The 15374-nt window shown below is 34.6% G+C and overlaps 1 protein-coding gene across 2 annotated transcripts in view; it reads right to left on the reverse strand.

Annotated features, from left to right (window-relative positions):
- DPYD (dihydropyrimidine dehydrogenase) overlaps nt 1–15374 on the reverse strand; it is an 817544-nt gene that overhangs the window by 213080 nt on the left and 589090 nt on the right. For both annotated transcript variants that reach the window (XM_082616443.1, XM_082616442.1), the window contains 2 exons: nt 9366–9486; nt 8211–8330 (listed from right to left, as the gene is read on the reverse strand). In XM_082616443.1, the coding sequence (XP_082472569.1) occupies nt 8211–8330; nt 9366–9486 (241 nt within the window). The remainder of the gene's footprint in view (nt 1–8210; nt 8331–9365; nt 9487–15374) is intronic.

Genomic DNA, 15374 nt, shown 5'->3' on the forward strand with positions numbered 1-15374 from the left:
TGAAGACCACAGACATAATATGTATAGAATCCTTAGTACACTTTCTGCACCAAACTGAATCAAAGTGCTGGACTTTTTGCAAGAGCATAGCAAAGAGGTTAAGCTGGCCTGACCAGATTCCTTTGCCTCCTCTATTCCAATCCTAACTCTTCCTGCACCATTACTCCTGTATCATCTTGGCAGTCTGTACCTTTAATGCATCAGATACTGCATGGGTCTCTCAAAGGTTTACCATGCCCTACACTTAAGGACCTCTCGGAACTTATCAGGTATTCACATGATACAAAATTGTCTGGGCTGCACACCAGGATACTCCTCCATCCAAGAAGGCTGTAGGCAGCTTCCATGGTTGATGAGCGTTATGGCAAACAGGCTATAAACATGACTTTGGAAGACTCTCAGTGCATAGTGTAGTCATGCAAACAGCAGGGATACTGTACACTGAAATGGCTTATCTCTGCAACATTGGTTATCTCTTTCCTTTTACTGCTAAAAGGATACCATTGTATGGGGATGACAGGAAAGAAGTAAGTGAAGAGAGAACAGAAGGCTACCAATACTGTTGTCTTCTATATTTTAAGAGTCTGAGAATGTAACTTAGGTTCACTGATATTTAAGTGCTTGTCCTGAGAGAAAACTGTTATTATTCAGTATGTTAGTATCTACACAAAGTCAAAAAGGAAAACATAATATTTCACAGTCGTGAGCTTAATTTTACCCTTGTCTACCTCTGACACCTTCAAAGAATTACTAATATCCAAAAATTGTCTTTAGTGGCACTCAGAATGGATTCTCTTCACATAAACAATGGTTTGCAAGCAACATTTAATCTGGAATGGGGTGACATATTCTTTCTATTCTGAAACATCAAATATTGTGCTCCAAACTTTTTCTAGGAATTAATTCTGACCTTATTATCTACAATTTGTTTCAGATACTTAACTGTGGGCAGAGATTCTGCATTTATTTATAGAATACCATGCTTCTCTAATTTTACCTTGGATTGAAGCCTTTTAAGTTATTTGAGAAGTAAGCTATTCAAACCAAAATGTTCAGTGACACTAACTGTACTTCATCTACTGTTCAATGCATATTCTCAGGCCCTCCCATACTTATGTATCAGAAATTCAAGAGGAAGACTCCAGCAATCTGTATTCTAATAAGTCCTCCAGGTATTGGTACACATTAAAGTTTGAGAACCACTGATCTCCTGGAGTCTCACCTCACCAGCAGGACTTACATAAGTAAAAACTGGCTACAGTTTAGAAGTTAAATAGAAATATTTCCTTTAACAACATACATGAATCCTGATACATAAAGGAATCATATATACAAATCTTAAGTCCAACAATTAAGGGTTAATTTATTTTCTATTATGTGATCAGGCATTTGCTTCTAGAGGGTTTCAAGATCTTTAACTACTGAGAACCAATGACATTTTGATAGTTCTCTAGATGTTAGGAATAAATTTGTTAACTTTATAGTCAGAGTTTGCTGGAGAGTTTGGGCCAATGCTTACGGATTTAAGCCAATGAATGGATAAAGATGGTGAAGAATCTCATTCTAATCATGCCCTCCTTTCCTAATTTCCCTTTTCACTGTTTGGTCTTCTTCTCCTTTTCCTTAGGGAGCCGAGTGATTGATAGCCTAATCCAATGACTATTACAGCTGCCTCAACTAGGACTCTTTTCCTTATCATTAGCAGTTAGCCTATGGTTAAATTCACAGCTCACTGCTTGGTACAGCCCCTGAGATTTAAGGGTCTGGCCTTTAGAAAATATTTAACATAAAACTGAAATCTTGACATACTGAGAACTCAGTTCTCTGCAAGGCTTCTTTAATTAATCCAATGTACTGTACCATTGTTCTGTATGAGACTGTGACATGGTGAACTGTTTCTGAAGCTTACAGAGATGTGTAGCTCTAAATTAAACAGTCACTGACATGTACCTACACTGATTTTTAGTACAGTAGATATGCATGAATCTGTGAATATTTAAATTCAAGCTCAAACAGTGACAAACTACTCTCTAGTTTTACTTTCATAATAGAACATTTTTGATTAATTTCAAGCTTGAAATCATTCTTTATGAAAACACACACACACACACACACACACACACAAGAAAGAAATTTAATAATTCATTACCATTGCTGCAAAGGTAAGTTTTCTTAATATGCTTGTCAGTGTCCTTTAGTTTACAAAGTCTATCAAATATTTTCTTAGGAGCTGGTAACAGACATTAATTTATTTTCCTAATTTTGAGCAAAGAAAACATATATACTATCCAGATACCCAAGAATTTTTTGGCTCTTACACATCATTCGATTTTATCATTTATCTGCAGTTATTTTAAAATACCTAAGGAAAGAATATAGACCTTGATCTATGCTTTAAACCTTTGCCCTTGCTCCAGTCTGTCGATGAGCTGTAAGCGTCTATGAATATGGCAGCTGAGTCCCAGATGAAAAATTATGCATCTCATAAACTGCTATTCTGCTGAAATGTCAAGCCAAGGCAAGGCTGTACCTCAAACTCAGCACTTGGCATTTTCCTTCTGTCTGCTTTGTTGCCGTGAAGCAAACATGAACAGTGAGGATTTGTGTAGGGCAGGTAGCAGGCGAGCTCACTGTCAAAAATCTATTATTAGGGCTCTGATCTCCTGCATAGACCAACGATGGCCAAACAGTGAGAAACTCCGGCTTCGGGAAAAGCAATATAATGCAGAAGGGGATTCTTTGTCAGTCTGTACATGAATATATTCAAATAAGCATGATTTAAATGAGAATAGTTCTAATGGTGAGCTTCTCTCAACTAAACTGATAATTTATAATGAAAATTGTAATTCAACATCTTTATTTGATATGCCTACTTTTGACTATTCTGCAAATATAGTACATATATTTATACAACAAGTTCTTTAAGAATTTGATCAGTTAAACTTGTGATAGTCTAAGAATGTTTTTACATATGTGAGTAATAAGACTAGAATTTCTTGCATTATGTTGGTACATATAAAAAAAGAAAATAGATAAGTGAGTATAAAATGGAAGGCTCTCCTTTTAATTATTCTTTTTGGCATGATTTATTACTGCTTTTTTATTCATTTAAATATTATCTTTATCAGGTTATTTTAGATATTTCAGTATTAAAATCTAAGCTCTTATTGATAAAGATGGTTACAATAGATGGCTGAAATTTTATGACGGATAGTAGGTGTGTCTTTCTGAAAGGATTATATGCATCAGTAATCATGTGATTGACACATAAAAAAATCCAGCCCATTAAAAACTACTTCCTATAAAAAATAGCAGTACTGCACTTTATGATATAATTGTAACATATAGTATAAGAACTTCAAGCAATCTTACCCAAATTTTCAGTTGCTTGCATGTGTGAAAATAGTTATTCAAAGCAAAATGTAACTGAAACTTCTGAGTTTCCAATCTAGTATATGTTTTGTCATCTTCTCCATTTTACACAATAGTCACTAATAAATACAACAAAATAAGTTTAAATTTATGCTTAGAGTGGGTTACATTGGATTTGTGTTTATGTAGTGCCCAGTAGTTGAGTGCATGCTGCTAAGTCCCGGCAACTCTTGAGTAACTATTTTAAAGACAAACATAAAATATGCAGTGTGGAGCCAATGCTTAAGATTCTTTTTTAAGCTACTATTGATACATTATTGATACATCAATTCCCTCAAGTTTTCTGAACTATACACTTTGTACTCATTTCTATCCCTACATTGTCATAGAGTTACAAATTACTAGCAAATTTCTAACTTGCACCTTCTTTTGTTGGTAATTCCCATATTGAATTTACAAAGAAAACACCTTTAGGCTTGTAACTATAAGAGCTCAGTTAGTGTTCACTGCCCAATAGCCCACATAGCTGGATATCAAATCATATATCATTTATTTGTAGAATGTAAGAACATTTATGGAGTATACCATTATCATTTGTTGAGAAATACACCATCATTTCTTAACCTCTGTAATATCCTTCACGTGATTAGTAAAATATGGGTTCCTGAAACAGAGATCAAATCTTGAAGGCCGTCTTTGATGAATTATTCAGAAATCAGTATAAAGGTTATAAGTATTAGTAGTGAATAATAATAGTGTTCTACTGTTTTAACTAAGTTGATACAGAATCAATAATTTCAAACATCTAAAATTTGAAATTGAGGGCAAGAATTTCCCTTTTTTGATAAAATAAAACAAATTTAGCAAATAATTTAAAATGAGTTAATTTTTCAACCTTGTAGAAAGTAAATTATATTGAGCCTAAAGTATCTATCATCATCTCAAAGTGCCTTCTGCAGAGAAATTTCAGAACTTTTCCCTATATGTGTGTGTGTGTGTGTATGTGTTTTCATGTAAAACAAATGAAATATGTGCGGGACAACGGAATAACAACAAACCTAAGGAATATGCCCATCCTCCATTAATAAAAAGAACCTTTTAAAACATAATAAGGAACAATAACAAAAACTCCTTCAAATGAGTTTACCCCATTGCTTGATTACTATTCCTCCCGATGCAGCTATAAATGAATAAAAGTTATCCTTGTGAAGTCAGTTGCAAGAAAGACATATCTTTAGTTATGCCATGCAGGACTCATTTTTAACCATCTCTAAAAGAACCTTATCTACAGGGAGGACTTCATGAGAAAATGTCCCACCACAGCTGGATAACACCATTTATACAGGTGACAGTAATCACTGAGTTAGGGGCAAGTTTAAGATACCATTATTTGGGGGGACAAGGTCAAGAAAAGGGTCAAAATTTGAAGCTAAATCAAGAAAAAAATAACCAAACTAAAACTAGGTAAAATAATGAGTAATTCACTTGAGGACAGAGTTTATAAATAATGTTCCTGATGAGATTAGTGTTCCTTCTAACCAAATAACTAAAGCCAAGGAATTTTCTCCCCTCCCCTTCAAAAAAAACCAACAATAATTTATTCAACTCTGTAGTGATACATGAACTAATTGCTGTTTGATGTTAAAAAGTGTTCTGCATGGATTCTAGAAAAAAAGAAAGTTAGGTGGTAACAACTTACAGTATTATGCTTCTACTGTCCAAAGAAAGGTAGAGAACGTTGATTCTTTAGAGGCAATGATTTAGACAGAAGTACTTGTATGGTGGAGAGCTTACTTAGTCATCCTAGTTTCATGAAAATATTCCTTATGAATACTGAACAAGCTTTCTTTTGATACTGTTCTCACTATGAAATCACCTTTAATAGACTCCTACTGTTATCACAAATCTTGCCAGGTATTTCTCCTACAATTAAAATTTAGGTTTAGAAGTCATTTTACTATGAATTTGATTCTTGTGTTTGACCACCTTCCCCACTCCAATAACCTACAGATGAGTTGGAAAATGCAGTTTCTAAAATAACAAAGCTGAGGATGAGACCTTGGAATGAAGTCCTAACTCTCTCTCTTGATATAAATTTTAAACTTCAACAAGTAGAAGTTACTTCACTTAATGACTTCTACAGGCATAATGACATCTTTTATTTAACAAAGAGACCTCCCTCTAAAACAGCAGCTTTCTGGCATTTTTGAAGTTAACCACAATAAAAAATTCATTTTACATCATGACCTAACACAGAAATATATATATGTGCACATTACATGTATAACTAAAAAAATATGTTTGACCAGTGTTTATCCCAACTGTGTGCAAAGCATTCTGACAGTTTTTTCTGTTCTATTTCATTAAAAGAAAAATTTGTTCAGAGTTCATTAAGCTTGATTCCATAATACACTCATGAGTTGGGAACCAAAGTTTGAGAAACATTGCTTTAGAATATTCTAGAATCCAGACTGATCATATTTGAAATAATTAAACTGACATTCCTTAGCTGAGGTTCTGTTTTTGAAGCTAGTCACTGCACCTTACTAGCTAATATGTTTTAAAAGAAGGACATTATTGAAATGTGACCATTGTTCTATAGCACGTGCCCTACTCTAGTTCCTCACCATTTCCCCATTGAAACAAAACAAAATATTCATTTCAAATAGCAGGGATCTTATTCTGAGAAAAAAAAAAAGACTGATAGAGAGCTAGAAAGTATTGAAAGAAAAATAGCCTTCCCTGGTAATGAAAAGTACGTACTGTATTTCAGGTGGCTATCCAAAATTGAACTCTTTTTAGCTTTCACTTAAAAAAAAAAATCTATGATTCAAGCAGCTCTTCTAAAAGTAGATATTCCAGTGTTCTGAGAGAACACTTGGGTAAGTATTAGCACTGTGCTGTGGGAATTTTTTTTTTAATTTTGTAAAAATACCTGGCATATTTTGTGTAGTTTTCTATATTGAAGCAGCATAATTCATAAAACTAGGAATGGTATTTAGCCATTTTGATATTTTCATCACTCCTAAAATTTGAAGCCATTATTATTTAACACATTTTTGTTAGGCTAGGTTTTGCTATAACTCATTCTGAAGGTACTTTGTTATAGCACTTACTTCTGTCCTAAAATATATTATCATTGCCTGTTTAAACTGCTTTTCAGATTATATTACCTTTAATTTAAAGCAAACATTGCTTTAAAGGAAAAAACTATTAATTTTGTCAATATAGAGAGAGTCTATTTTCAAAACAAATTGTTTATAATGTGAAGGGACTTATTATAGAACCTATTAGAAATGAGGTACAAACCCTTAAAAATGTTAGGGACATTTTGTTGTTTAAAATGAAAGTTCTACCCAGGCTTGGTTGAGTTTATAACCCAAGTGAATATTTATAGATGAATTTATAAATCTTAGAAATAGAGTTTTATGGAAATGTTAACGGGCCCTGAGGTACAGCTAAACTTGTTTGCAGATGCTGCTATAATTTCCAGTGTGTGTATGCTTAAAAGACTGCAACACAAAAGACTTTTTCTAATGCTGTAATTCCGTCAGTTTATTAGTCTGAGTTATAGTATGGGAGAATATTCAGAAACTGCAGCTTAAATGAGAAAACGCGAACGGTGTTACTTATATAAAATACTACTGCAATAGTTCTTTTATTAATTTTTAATGTTCAGCACCCTCTGTGACCTCCTTTATTCTCTTGCTGTCAACATGGCAGGCTGGAAAAATTGAAATGGGCTGACAGAAAACATAGTGCACGTTACAGCCCAACTCTGGAATCTCTCGACTCTCTTTCTGAGACACATGCTAACTTGCTCCATGTTATTCTGCATTACAATAATATTTAAGGCCCTGTTTGATAGCTCCTGATAAAAGGGAGTTCTGTCTGGACCCTGAGCAGGTGCTCCTCGTCAGCCTTCCTCTTTCTGACACTGTGGGAATGGCATTCAATTAAAAGCAGAATATACTTTTTTTTTTTTTTTTAAATCATGGCTTATAGGCACACTTCACGCTCTCAAAACGTAATACCTCAGCATGGAGAGAGCTTTATTTGTGTCTATGCAGCCTCTTCCAAAGGCACATTTTGGTCTGATTCAGCAATGCTTTTCTTGAACAGTGGGACACTGCTATGTTATGTATATTTACCACTGTCTCTATCACCAAGGAGACTAATCCCCATACCAGTACAGTCAAGAACCTCACAGCATTGTCTTTACAAGACCAAGTTCATGTTGTCACAGCAACAGAGTGCACAGGGCAAAAGATACTGAACAGGACTTTGGGATTAAAACTTCTCTTTCTGGTTCAAATGCAAGTGTTTTATGATGAGAGAAAGTGTGCAAAGGTATGAGGTCTGCAAATATCTTGTCAGCTGAAGCTATAAATGTAATGTTTTAATTATTTATTTCACAGTTGTGAAGGTAAGATTTTTGAAGAAGGTAGATTTCAAACTTCTAGGAAGACTGGAAACTAACCCAGACTATGAAAAAAAATATTAAAATCAGGGTGCTTATATTCTTCTTTTAGAAGGCCTTGTTATTAGCCTTTACTAATTAATGATGAGACAATTGTGACAATGAGAAATTCTGAGTAATGTACAGACTGCAAGAGAATAAAATTTGTATGAAACCCTATCTTGGTATACTCTCCTCTTGTGCTATCAGTCACTTGATCAATCTGTTCCATCTGTGATAACTATTAGGAGTTTTGACCAGCAGTGAGTTATAAGAATTTGGAATCATAAAAGGCACAATATTCTTGCTTGTAACATGATCTCTTGATTTTTCACCAACCTCCAAGGAAGCAAAAATGCAAGGAGAGGGTAACACCTACCGGACACTCCTCCGTACGTAGTCCGTTTCCCAGTGCCCACTGCTGGCCAGGGTGTGCCATCGGCTTTTAATCCCATGAGACCTGAGACGGTGTTGGTGGCTGTAACACCGTCTGCGCCACCTATGAAAAACACAACATTTTTCTGCAGTTCTTAAAGGGACGATTGCTAAAACCCATTCAAACCCACACAACCCAGAAAAATGCACACTCTACTTTCTCTTGAGAACATTTCCTCCCCTCAAATATATTCACTAATTTCATTCCTATAATTATACTTAAAATGCTAGACATAAAAATTTTTAATTAACACCACTTTATTTTTCCAATTATTATACAGATTTGTGGATGCCAAATGTTTTGTATTCAGTGTTATTTTCCAGGTAATTTACAATATCTTTACAAATCAGGATGCAATTTCCATTGGATAGCACACAAGCATATATGATTTGTAAAATCATGCATTGACTGTATGATTTATGTATTTAAGATATTTATTGAGCATGTGTTTAAGGCAGTGTACTAGATCCCATCAAATATAAAGGGAACTCATAAGAAATTTCACCTGTGGAAGCAGCTATCTTTTTAAAAAGTTTCATTAAAGGTTCAGGTGCGATTGCTGGACTGTTATATTGTGAAGTCATTCATTTTGGAGTGGTTTGTTGTGACTGTGGCTTCGTTTCACAATTGTTTGTGTGTAAACCAGGTGTTTATTAGGAAAAATGATAGATATTCTTGTATTCCCGGGCCACTTACTAGCTTGATTATAGGTATGGATCTGTTACATTTGTTAGGTCAAGCGCTCAATTTAATACTTTTCTTAAAGTTTAAAGAGAGGTATGCACACATATTTGTGGATAAAGATATACTTTAGGGGCCTCCCTGGTGGCGCAGTGGTTGAGAGTCCGCCTGCCGATGCAGGGGATACGGGTTCGTGCCCCGGTCTGGGAGGATCCCATATGCCGCGGAGCGGCTGGGCCCGTGAGCCATGGCCGCTGGGCCTGCGCATCCGGAGCCTGTGCTCCGCAACGGGGGAGGCCACAACAGTGAGAGGCCCGCATACCGCAAAAAAAAAAAAAAAAGATATACTTTAGTATGGCTATGAAATTTAGGCCCATACTTACATAACGAGGCAATTGATGTAAGTCAGGTTCTTACCTTCCTTTGCAGCTCTGGCAATGCTTACGATATCAGTGACATTTGGGGTCAACTTGGCAAAAAAAGGAATCTGAACAGCTTGCCTAACCCAGCGACAGATGTTTCGCACCAGCTCTGGATCCTGTTCAAATAGGTCAGTTAAATATAGAACATAATTAAAGAATTGTGATCAAAGTGCGTGCTGGAACAACAGCAAAGCTGGAGATGTGCAAGACAAATCCAACTTCACAATGAGCAACATGATATATTTCTCAAATTCCTCCTCAGTATTACATCTAGACTCATTAGGGAACTAAGGTTAACACACTTCAAGTGAACTGCAAATTCATCACATAAAGGTTAAATTCCTCAAGGGAGCCTTTGGAAAATAAAATTACAAAGAACCAAATGGAAGAAAGTGTTTCCCACTTCCAGTTAAATAATGTCAGAAATAAAACGTAAACTTCTGGTGACAAGTTCGGGAACCATTACAGAATTTCTAACGACCTCATTGGTTTAAGCCTAATAAAAATATTTGAATAGCTGACTCCCAGGTGAATGGTATGAAATCTGAAGCCTATTGTTTTCATTATTAGAAGACTTAGTCTTGTTGAATTGTATTCAAAAGAAAATATGTGACTTCCTAATCAATCTAATTATGGTATATAATATATGCTAATATGGGGTAATTCAGCCTTAGGTTACACACGAGCTGATCAGTAACTTTAGCTTACTTTTGCAAATGTTGCCAAGAGCTGTGTAGCACTTTTCAACATTGGTCAACTTGAAAGAATTGATTAAAATGACAAGAATGAAACAAAATATCAAATGCTCATTTTTAAAAGCAAGGAATAGATGTTTTCCTGCGCCTGCTTCTTGTGATTTTTCAGGCTTCTATTTTCTCATGGGACAAGTATCATTTAGAGGGCAATCATCTATCCTTTCCATTGAAAATAACTCAGCAGTAGTAATGTTCTTTGATTTCAACACATACAATAGTCCTTTTTTTCATTACTTTTAGTGCAAAATTTATTCTGACAGGTACTGATAATGTGCTTTGATGAATTACATTAAAATATGCAATAGCAATTCATTATTGAACTTGGTAATATTATCTTAGGAAGTTAAAATGCTTTTTTAAAAAAATAAAAGATCCACCCAGAAAAATGCAGACATATATTTAAACTATGAAACAGTAGGCAAGTATTTCATTTGTAATTAATATTTTTATATGTAAGAAAGTTGCTCTTTGCATTTTAACCTTTCGAATTCTTTTAAGATGAGATTTCTGATGTTATAAACTTTAGAAAGAACCTGTTCACTTAGGGTTAATGTATCTTGATCAGTCATCTTGTATTACTCTACAAGTTACGTGTTTGTGTGCTAAGACACTGTGATGAGGTAATTTCTGTTGATTGTTATTGTCGCTATTCAGCAAAACTAATCATTTCAACAAGAAATCTTTGACTTGGCTTGTTCTCTTTTCAGAACAGTAATTTCTTCATTAAACATAAATATTAAAAAAGCACTATATGGAATGCTCTACAGGGCATATTGTGTATTATGAATAGTAAAATCTGGAGACTTAGCTGTACAAATTCTAACTCATGAAAATGGAGATCTGCCCCTGCCCATGCAATGCTCATGAAATATTTATAACCACTGCATTGGCATTATGAAGACAGTTGCATCTTTGTGACTTTCATTTTTAAGTTATGAATTTCCATGGGACTTAGCCTAGAAATGACAGTAACTCTAGATGACATCAATTGCATGTCCTTTGTGAAAGCTCTCTTTAAGGTAGAATTTGCCAATAATTTAAAGATCACTTGAATTGCATAATACATGGAGGGTAGCCTGATAAGAATTAGTAAAACAAATTTAAAATATTATCTGGTTCCAATAGAGTAAAGACTAATAATCTGATATAGGTTTCTAAGTGGCTTTCAATACTATTGACCACCGTGTCTTTATATTTACTTTGAACAACTGTCGCACTTTTTTCTGTTGATTCTCACTAGCTGAATACTTTAAATGGATGCCTCAAACATTGTTTAACAATTTGAAATTTGTTCAGAGTTTTTCAGTTTTTGTAAAAAAATATGGTCCATTGGTTACCTTTATTTACTTGAATCATCTGCTGCTATTTTGAGATACCATAGTTTAATCCTCTGATAGTTCTATGAGTAAGGTTTATGGTGTTCAGATATATTTTACCTGTCTTCCTACTCAGTTAAGCCAGCTGTTTACTAATCCTCATACCCAGCTGAAACACAATTTGATTACCTGAGAATTTTAAAGACAACTTATAGCCAACATTATTATAGAAATTATTGACTGTCCCATAAATTGCAAAGTTCTGTTTGACAGGCATAATAGGGAATATTCTAATACAACTAGAAATGTGATGAGGCTAATAACATGAAAAAATGAATCTGTATACTTTGGAGAAACTATTCACACATTCCTAATTTCCTCACATTTTTGATATGAATGATCGAGATCTACAAACAATTAATAGTGCTTCTGCATCTTGACCTTCTCATTTGCTAGTGATAGCATCAGGTGGCATGGCCCTTCCTAACAAGCCAATTTTTAGAATCTTATTGAAATGAATAAATTTTAGACAATTTCTAATTCTCCCCTCCAAAAAGTCTTCAGGATAGGAAATACACAAAGTTACTACAACCTCTCAGAGAGACTGAGACTTTAACATTATCCACACCAACAAAAATTAAATAAAAGAAGACAATTCTGGATTGCTTTTCTACTTCTAGGCATATAACATTGTAGGCACTCAAAAAAGTTTGTTGTGTCAATGAAAGAAGACTAAATGAAAACTTGGCAGATTTTCAATTTATTTCCTTATGTATCCATCAATTTATAGATTATGTTTGGGTTTAAGAAAAACACAAATATACGTTATGATAGATACTGTCTAAAAGAATGAAATTCACTAAGACTTCTTTACAAAGCAGGAAAAATTCTGAAGAAAAATGGTAGACAATCATGGATAAAAGAACAGCTTAACAAGTCTTTTAAAGTGTCTAGTCCACAAAAAGCCCCCCTGTATCATCAATTTTTTACTGGCTCTTCCTGCAGATATTCATAATGCCCATTCCTGATCATGATTTGTAATCTCTTCCATAGCAACTGCTTGTGTGTGTGTGTGTATACTACTTTAATACCTGTTAACCCTTTTGTTATTTATATGATCACCAAAGAAAGCTGTGAGGGAGCAGGATGGGTTTTCCTGTGATGGAGGTGTGTGATATTACTAGCAAGAAAGCAGTGAAGCCCTTAAAGGAATGAGTGACAGGTCTGGGGAGCACGTGGTGGTCTTGGGGTTACTACATGACGTGAAGGTAACAGATCAAGCTTGTGAGGTGCTAAGAAGAGGATAAAAGCAAACTAGAGATAAATGCGGCCTCTGACAATTTTAATGAGGAGCAACCCTGTGTCTGTCTGCAATTAATACACTCTGGAATAGATTCCTATGAAAACCAAATGACAGTGACAACAGCAAAAAGCAGAAAATGTAGTTCTGAGCACATTGTTTGTTGCAGAAATTTTCATTGTCCAAAACTGGCTTCTTTTAAAAGCTTAATTTTCTATCTGGGCCACAAGATAATAATTTTTAATTCTGGTAACTAGCATGTCTCTAGTTACACATTAAGGGGGGTTCTATATATGATGCACCCTGCTGCTTTTGAGGACCCTTAGATGACCTCTCCATTGTAGGACAGGTATTTTCACCAATTACCTAGGGCATCAAATCTCACTGATTTCATGCCCTGTACACAGGAATAAGCACTAGAGAATGAGATTGTGAGAATTTCTTGATAAGTTAAATTACTAGTGAAATTTTTTGACTTTAAGAAACATTTTCTCCAATTTCCCTGGTAATTTCCACTCTGCACAATTCTTTTCAAAATGGTTTTCTTAGAAGGTGGCATTTCAATGAACTCACTGAAAAATTTTACCAGTTATAAAATGTTTTCTACTAAGGAACTCTTAAGTCTTAATTCACATGGCATGCTGGGAAGTAGCTAGCATTTTTATGTCCACTTTTCTGATAGACAGAACTAGGGTCCAGAAGATCAATCTGAGTACCTATTTCACCTTCTTAATTTTCTTTCCCATTATCATGTCCTAAACCATCATCTTCTTTAGCAAAATTGCTCCTTAAAGTAAAATGCAGCCATCAATTGTAAACTAGAACTATAAAAGGCTTCTACTTCATTTATACCTGTAAGACTAGCTGTAGCTTCAGAGTAATAGGCAAAAGTGATATATTTATCCTTCTATGTCAGTTAAGTAAGACAGAAAGAGTTAACTACTCCAGGTAGAATTATTAGTAAATGCAAAGACTAGGCATCAGAATGGGGATGTTTTAAATTAACTTACATCTTAGCATGTGTCCTTCTTGCACCAGTTTTCCTGATTTAAGAATTCTAACGATGGCACAATCACCTTGGAAAACCGTTTGGCAGTTTCCTCTAAAGGTAAATGTGCACTTACTAATCCATGCAGCAATTCTACTCTGAGTTATATATCCAAGAGACATGAAAATATATATCCACACAAAGACTTGCACACAAAAGTTCATAGCAACTTTTTCAAAATAGCTCCAAATTGGAAACAACTCAAATATCCATTAGTATGTGAATGAAGTGGCATGTCTACACAACAGAATACTATTCATCAATTAAAAAAAAAAACTAAACTACTGAATCATGCAACAATTTGGACTTAATCAAGGAAACATTATTCTCAGTTAAAGAAGTCCACAAAATGGTACATGCTGTATGATTACATTTATATGAAATTCCACAAAGGAAAAGCTACGCTGACAGAAAGCAGAGCATTGGTTGCTGTCACTGAGGTTTGGGGATGGGAAAGAGACTAAGTGGGAAAGGGCATAAGGAAATTTTTTAGGGTAATGGAAATGTTCTGTATCTTGATTGTGATGGTATTTACATGAGAGTAGGCATTTGTCAACACATATCAAATCCTATACTTAAATATATTTTTTTCTGTTATAAGTAAATTATACCACCACAAATTTCATTTAAAATTTTAAAATAATTCCAAGGGTGTTCAAATATAAATAGAAAAATTAAAGCCAGTGGCATTCTAGGCAATGTGGGTTCTATCCTTTTAACAAATTTATTTACTGACGACAAGGCACTGCAACTAGCCTATGCTGGAGACAAAGATGAGTGGGACAAGGAAGGCAGAGTCTACTAGGAAGTACAACCCAGGCACATAAATAACATGTATGTTGGAGGTTAAGTATAAAAAAGGAGATCCTGATATGCTCTCTTATTTCAGAGTATTTCAGAGCATGTAGCACAGAGTTCAGCACATAGTAGGCAGTCAACAAATACCGTCGACTTGATAGAGCTCACATTGCATAAATTAACATTGGCTTTCTTATTTCTATTCACTCAGAAGAAAGCTGGGAGTATAAAATTACTGGTTCCAAGATAAGCTAATAGACAACTGTTTCAGGCACTATGTATTATGTTAGACAATGGTGTTAAAGATATATAATACACTATCTCTATTCTTAAAAACAAAACAAAATAAAACACTTCATAATCCAGGGGGGAAATGCATATAACAAACATATAATATGAATATAAAATGCTATAAGTCTATAGCAATGTATCTGTATATGCATATAAAATATTATATATATATATATATTTTTTTCTCCACTTCCCTTGTGCCTTAAGTTGAAGATGACACAGAACTAAACTGCTTGTGTGTTCTCTCCTCCCCAGGCACCCGTAGCCTTCTCCATTCTGATTCTTGCTTCAGGCTTTTCTTTCTCTCTCTCTGCCTAGAATGTCCTTCATCTCTTGTCCCTTGGATAACATCACTTCCATCCTACCTCAACACAGGATGGATTAATAAATAATGACTCCCTTTTAAATACTCTCATAATGTTTCTTTATTACTCATTTATCACAGTGTTTTATAATCATGTTTTTTTTCTTTGCCATCTCTACCAGACTATTAGTC

Source organism: Mesoplodon mirus (genome assembly GCF_964341445.2).
Source record: "Mesoplodon mirus genome assembly, chromosome: 3".
NCBI classification, from domain to species: Eukaryota; Metazoa; Chordata; class Mammalia; order Artiodactyla; family Ziphiidae; genus Mesoplodon; species Mesoplodon mirus.